The following is a 6892-nucleotide window of genomic DNA, read 5'->3' as shown; positions in this document are numbered from 1 at the left end:
TTATGTAGATCATTTGGGCAACAGGTTAGGTTGTTGACATGTTCCATATGCAACCTTGATATGAAATAAAACAATTTCTTTTATATGAATAAAGAAATCTTGACATAAAAGACATTGTATTCCTTGACATAAGAATAAAGGAACCTTAACATATTAAAATTTCAACTTTCAAAAAAAAAACAAATCCTTGTCATATGTGTAAATTAAATTTAAAAGCATATACAACAACATTGACATATATCATACTTAAGCTTAACATATATTGAATATAATCTTGACAAAACAATGAGTTAACCTTCACATATGTTTAACCTAACCTTGATTGATGTGGAAGAAACATTAACATATGTCATATTAATAAGATTCCTACGTTGATAGAAATAAGGTATACCTTATTTCATGCATATGTCAAGCTAACTTTTATCATTTCTTGACATTAGCATAGATAACATTTGTGAATACTGATCTACCTTAACAGATATACCTTATCTTGACAATGAAAAACTGTCAATGAAGACCTTTTTTCTTGTAGTGGTGGTAGCTCATCCAATGAATGTGTATGAAGGGAAATGACAAATGTCTATGAGGAATGTCCCCTTTAGAAAAAAGAAATAAGCAAGCCATTTTTTCAAAAGGATTTGAAATCCTTCAACATAGGTACCTTTGTACAGTAACCAAATTTGTCTTGTACACTTAGTGTAAATGTCTTATATAGTGGCAAAAATTTGACATAGCTACAACTGAATGTATGCATATGGGTGGGCTAACCATGTTCCAATGTGATGCCTAAGGGAAAAAGGGAAAATGAAACCCAATATAGGTTTATATTCATCATTACTATGGTAGGTCATCTAATGAACATATATGAAGTTATAAAATTGAATGGGATGAGTGTGTGATCAAGGAATGTGTGTGAGGGAATGTCCCTCATTCTTACAAAATAGAAATGATTTTAAAAAGATTTGAAATCCTTTAACGTAGGTACCTTTGTATACCCTTGTACAGTTAGTACATTTACCTTGTACACTTAGTGTAAATGTCTTGTATAAAGAAAGAAATTCCATACAACTACTACTGAGTGTGTGCTCATATATAGGTTAATCATATTTGCAATGTTTTGGTTTATAAAATAAGGAAAAACTGAATTATCAATTTATTCCCCAACTACTAGTCATCATATTATTAATCTTCTACTCAAACATAAAGGAGTTTCAATCATACAATTAATGGGGTTGTGCTTTGGATCATAGCAAAATAATTTTCACAAATATGAATATCACAATTCATCCCTAAACTTAATAAAAACACACTCAATCCTCCATCAACCTAGGTTTGAATTCCAGAAAATATACTTCCACAATTCTACTTTAAAAGGACATATACCCTATTTAGCATATTTTCATCTTCATAGGAGGTTGCTTGGCCACTAACATCATCACAACCACCACTATAGCCATTTTAGATCTTCATCAGACTTCTTCATTTTCTCTGTTTCGTGTGGTGGACCAACCTCACAATCATGACAACCACCTTCTCTACTTTCAAGATACGTTTGATCCAAAGAATAGCTATTATGGAGGAATTGCATCATCATCGAAGAATCTTTTTTCCCAAGCTCACCGTCTCTCTCCGTGAACCATACCTATTTCTTCTCTTTAGACGATAGACCCAACAACCAGATTCTATAAAGTAAGATTTTTAAGACAAGTGACATGGCATTTTTAAGGAGATCTTCTCCATGAGATTGACTGTAAGTTTCTTGAATTGACTTGAGCTATGCCGCATTCCTATGAGCCAAGATGGATATGATCAAAGCCTCATTTATCCCCCACCCTACATCCAAAACACAATGTTATTAAGATAAAAAAAATTTAAATAACCCAACACGAGATCAAAATGGTTGGCTTTCCTGAAACTCTATACTAACCTAGTAAACAAATATCCAACACATCATCAAAGGAACCAACATTATCAAATCAAAATGTGGAAAAATAAATCAGACCCTCGATCATTTGGATATAGGAATGATGATTATAAAATACCTGCAAATGCTTTTCTGAGTTGCTCACAATCCTCGACTACTAAAGGAACCAATTGAGGGATTGTCAGAGTCACCATCGTGTGTGAGTATAATGTTTATTGAGGAAAAGAAAAGGTGTAGAGCGGTTGTGACCCGTATGGCCTTTATTTCAGATTATTAAGATAGGTGACATGACATTTTTAGTTTACCATGTATGAAACCCATTAATTTAAAAGCATTTGAGTTGGAAATTTGAAGGGTATATTGGTGTCTTAATATTTTATATCCTCTTCATCAATTATACAACTTATATGGACCAAAGCTTAATTTTTTTACCCAACTGGGTCCAAAACACAATTCTCCCTCTTAAATACAACATGGTTTCCTCTTGTATTTTCAATGTGAGATTGCTTCCTCTTAAACTCATAAAAAACTTCTTTAAATGGTCACCACTCAAGCCTAAACAGATTCCCTTTGGTTCTAGACCATGGCATTTGGTTCATCAACCAATGGACGAAAGGCATTTGAATATTAAATATATAAATTAATTAAGTTAATTTTAATTATGTTATTATATGTTTTAATAATTAAGTATAAAATAGATGTAATTTTATGAATAAAATTATAAATATTTTTAAATAAAAATAATTATACATATATTAATTATCACTTTTTGTTATATCCTTCAATATATCCAAATTAAATATATTATAATTTTAATATTAATATATTTTCAAATTTTGTATATTATTACAAAAATTTTAAAATAATTTAAATGTGCATATTATTTTTTATTTTATCATTTCAAAAAAATTAAACATTTTTATGAATTTTAAATAGTTTCCGCTTTACCGAAATTTTTGTCAAAATATCCACCTATATTTACCAATATTTTTGATGTATTTGTAAAATTCAAGTATCATTATATCTATAAGATTCCAATATTTTCATCATTGGTATTTATTTAGTCATTCAAGATTTTCACACCAATGCATCTTTGTGAATGGTGTACGTGGTGGCCACCTATCTACACGAAGTTAATTTGAAACCGAAGAGGTTGAAAATGCTTAGCGGGTAGGCTCTACTATGAAGTTTAGTTGATTGTGAATTCGTCGTGGAAATGTATGTGAAATTATTTGACTTGTTGACCTAGTGTGAAATGTATGTGAAACTTCAACTCTTGAATATATGAACTATTTGGTTGCAACTAACACTAGTTCGTATCATGAGCAACATGGAAGTTCTCGAGGTACTTGGAAAATTGAGAAAAGGCAATAGAAATGGTGATCTTGTTGAAATGAAATTGGGGCAACAACCTTTGAGTGAAGCTCTTAAAGAAAGAATAATAAAACACCCTATAGTGAAATATCGAAGTATACCCTAAGAAAATTCCTATTTTGACTATCTTTGGGAATAAAAGTGTGCTTGATAGTATTTTTATTTAAAATATTTTTTCTTTAAGTGTTTTTGAGAAAATTATTTATCAAGTGTTTCTCCAAAAAACACTACAAATGATTTTTTATTGTTACAAGCGATTCTTCAAAATTTTAAAAGTACTTTCTAAATTTTACCAAACACCTAATTTTCTTCAAAAACACTTTTCATACTAAATTTCTTAAAATTACTGTTAAATGAATTCTAAATATATGTACCAACATAGAAACCTCCTGGAATACTAGTTGAAGGCCCTATGAAATATGTTATTAATAACCAATTTGTAGGAGGATTGATGTGAATAAGCTTTTCTTTTGATGTTGATAGTACTATTGATGCATTAATGATGAATGAAAGAGTAATGTAACCAAACATGTGTAATGTGTAATGTGGTGTGAGACGAAGATTTCCATTTTATCACACATACATTTATTTTTTATCTTAAAAATAAGAAACAAAATTAGCTTTATTAAACATGTTTAATATTTATAAAAATTAATAACATAATTAATAATATTGATAATCTTTTGTTTTGAAAAAAAGATGATAACAAGTAAAGAAGTATATATGAATTTGTTGGAATGGGACAATAATGACTAATACTTAATTTCCCACCTCACACCTTGGGTGGTTTTCTTAGCATATATCGTTAAATGTACTAATAATTACATAGTAATATTTATTGTGCAAATACAATAAATGACTACCATCATAGAAATAGTAGTCGAAAACCTTGCTCACACACATCGACATCGACTCTATTTGCATTGAGAATACAAAGACAATGTCCAAACCTTTACTAAAATTGTGTCCACGCCCTGAAACCTCATCACTTGCCAAATTTCCTAAGTTTTCCCAGGAACATGACGATCACCAGAAGCAATTTTCCTCCGGCGCTCCATCTTCCAACAAATCCATACCACACGGGTTTGCAGAAGGGGTCGGGCTTCAACTGCCGAGCACAGTGATACCCAGTTGATAATCCAACATTTGCATATGCACTGCATAGATATCAAAATATACCATCCTATTAGAATTTGTGGAAAAAACTAAAGACTGGAAGCTCTAGTAACGTACCTCCTCCATCCATGACAATCAGAAACAGTTGCTTACGTACGTGTCAAGCCAAAATAAACCATTTTGAGTTTATTATAATTGTATTCTAATATATGAATGAAAGAAGGTTTCTTATAAGATAAAGATGATGATAATTTTAATAGGTCTTGCATGCACTATATATTAACAAATTCTTTTCGATTTTTGTGCTTAGATGTATCCATAACCGTGACTAGAATAGCATAGGCAATGAGACAAATGAAGAGATATCAAAGCAAAATATAAACAAAAACTCACCTAATGACTTCCAGGGCGATGCTCAAGACATTGAAGTTAAGGGGGTCTTCCTTGAGCTTGTCTCTTTCAGTCATGCAAATAAAAATGACGAAAGGGACTAAAAATGTGAGGGGCGAGAAGGTGTCATGGCCCATAAGCCTCTTCTGCTTTGTCTTTCCTTCCCCATTTTTCACATCAGTTTCATGCCCCTCTATGGCAAAAAATGAAGTACGAGCCGGAAGGTACCTGCAATTAAAACCGCAGTGTCCCCATTTAGTATATATGATGACTACTTTGAAAAGGTATTCTAGTTGCTTGATGAAGTGATCAAACTCACATCATTACTATGAATACCACCAAGACGGCCGGGGTGACGATTGAGAGATCAAAGACAGATTCACCAGTGTGCCTCAGATTTACAACTTGGAACAATGAGGCCACGAATTTCTCATTTCCATCCAGCCCATACAAGGCTTCCGAATTCCACTCCATAGAGCAAAAGAATAGAAACTCGAATACTATGAGCACCAACACAACAATGGCCATAACAAATGAATGCACACTAGGAAGCAAATAGTTGTATCCTATCTCTCTAGAATTATTCAGCATGTACCCGTACTCTACCCGCTTTGTAGTTTTCCCCAGAACCCAGATGACGCACCGCAAGGCGGGTGCAAATAATGTGTTTCCAAGAAGGACTTGAGGAATGAGAAATAGGAGGAGACCCGAGTTCTTCTTGAAAATCTTCATGTTCTCATTTGTTGGGACGAAACCACAGTTGGAGAAGGTGGACACCGCTGTGAACACAGAAAATATTTGCATCTGAATGCCTTTGTTCTTCAGTACTTCTTTTGCACTTGGAACAAGGCTTACGTACAGAAAGATCAGACCAGCGCCCAGTATTTGAATCACAAAAATATAACGAATGACTACATGACCCAACAGCTTAATAGAGCAGTTCCTCAGATGCTCACCACTCAAGGATTTGTCTCCATCTTCTACGATGGAATTGGGTTTTTCATCCTTCAACTGGGGATGAACTACCAAACCCGACTCAACCTTTGCAGGAAAGTTCCTAGAAGTCGAAGGATTATCATGGACTCTACTTTCTATACTTTTTATCTTTTGGGTAAAATTGGAGCCCACAAAGTTAAGTCTAAGCATGGAAGTGAAAATCTCCCCACCCATTAGCATCAAAGCGGTTATGATAACAAGTTGGGTGTTGGAGAATAGCTCCATTTCCACCGTAGACATGCTAGAAACTGTTGATGCGGACACGGCAGTGAAGAACAGATCAAGGTCTGCTAGCCTAATGGTGGTAGCTTTCAGCACTGAAAGCTTCAAAGCTAGAAAACCCAAGACGGAGAGAATGATGTAGTAAAAAAACTGAAACACAAATGAGTTCAGCTGCAATTCATGGAAATCAAACAAAGAACAAAGAAAACCCACAAAATATGTTCGGAAGCTAGACATTTTGGCGCGTGAATTGTTGTAAAGCTGCTCAAATTTTTCGCCTAAGGAAGCAAAGATCCCCATCCTTTCTTGTCACACAAACAAAGTTCTGAGACTTTGTTTTGAGAAGAATGGAATGAAGTAACTGGGAAGGAGGTGGGATTTATATCTTATTGAAAGGAACCATGTCCCATCAATAATAGTGGGGATTGGAATTCCCCTTTCTATTATTGCACACAAGCCTTTCCTAATAACTTGGAGGCTGGGGCAGAAGAACAGTGGGCACAGTATACGGTTATTCTTAGTGTAAGAAGTTAAATAACCGAATCAGGCTTGGAGGCTTGTATTGTATACTTATTTCGTTAAAAGAGATTAAATAATTATCATATTTATGAATTTAATTTTTTCTACGTTTTTGTTTGAAAAATAACTTATTTTTAATATATATACCCTTAACTATTTCAAGAATAGAACTTATTCTATAGAAATATATATATATATAGTACTTCATAAGGTACTTTTCATATTTTTAATTATTTTTTAAAACACTTTATAAAAAATAATTAAAAGCACCTTTTATTTATTTTAAAAATAATTTATTTATAGATCAAATTCTCTAAAAAGTTTTATATCAAAAGTTCCCTTAAATTTATT

The 6892-nt window shown here is 32.8% G+C and overlaps 1 protein-coding gene across 1 annotated transcript; it reads right to left on the bottom strand.

The window, feature by feature from the left end:
* Positions 1-4051: 4051 nt before the first annotated feature.
* Positions 4052-6385, bottom strand: LOC100255707 (sodium transporter HKT1). Its single transcript, XM_002268046.4, has 3 exons — positions 5124-6385; positions 4808-5032; positions 4052-4455 (listed from the first exon to the last, which is right to left on the bottom strand). The coding sequence occupies exons 1-3, from the start codon at positions 6320-6322 to the stop codon at positions 4284-4286; spliced, it is 1596 nt and encodes a 531-aa protein (XP_002268082.1). The 5' UTR covers positions 6323-6385; the 3' UTR covers positions 4052-4283.
* Between the last annotated feature and the right edge of the window lie 507 nt (positions 6386-6892).

Source organism: Vitis vinifera, chromosome 11 (assembly GCF_030704535.1).
Source record: "Vitis vinifera cultivar Pinot Noir 40024 chromosome 11, ASM3070453v1".
In the NCBI taxonomy this organism is placed as follows: Eukaryota; Viridiplantae; Streptophyta; class Magnoliopsida; order Vitales; family Vitaceae; genus Vitis; species Vitis vinifera.
Note: the sequence above shows the minus strand (reverse complement) of the source record. Positions and strands in the feature narration are given on the sequence as shown.

Excerpts from the sequence above, each read along its gene's own strand:
- LOC100255707 (XM_002268046.4), bottom strand. The coding sequence starts at position 6,322 with ATGGGGATCTTTGCTTCCTTAGGCGAAAAATTTGAGCAGCTTTACAAC. Across the intron at positions 5,033-5,123 it reads GTGGTATTCATAGTAATGAT|GTACCTTCCGGCTCGTACTT; the intron begins GTGAGTTTGATC and ends TTTTAATTGCAG. Across the intron at positions 4,456-4,807 it reads ATCGCCCTGGAAGTCATTAG|TGCATATGCAAATGTTGGAT; the intron begins GTGAGTTTTTGT and ends ATATCTATGCAG.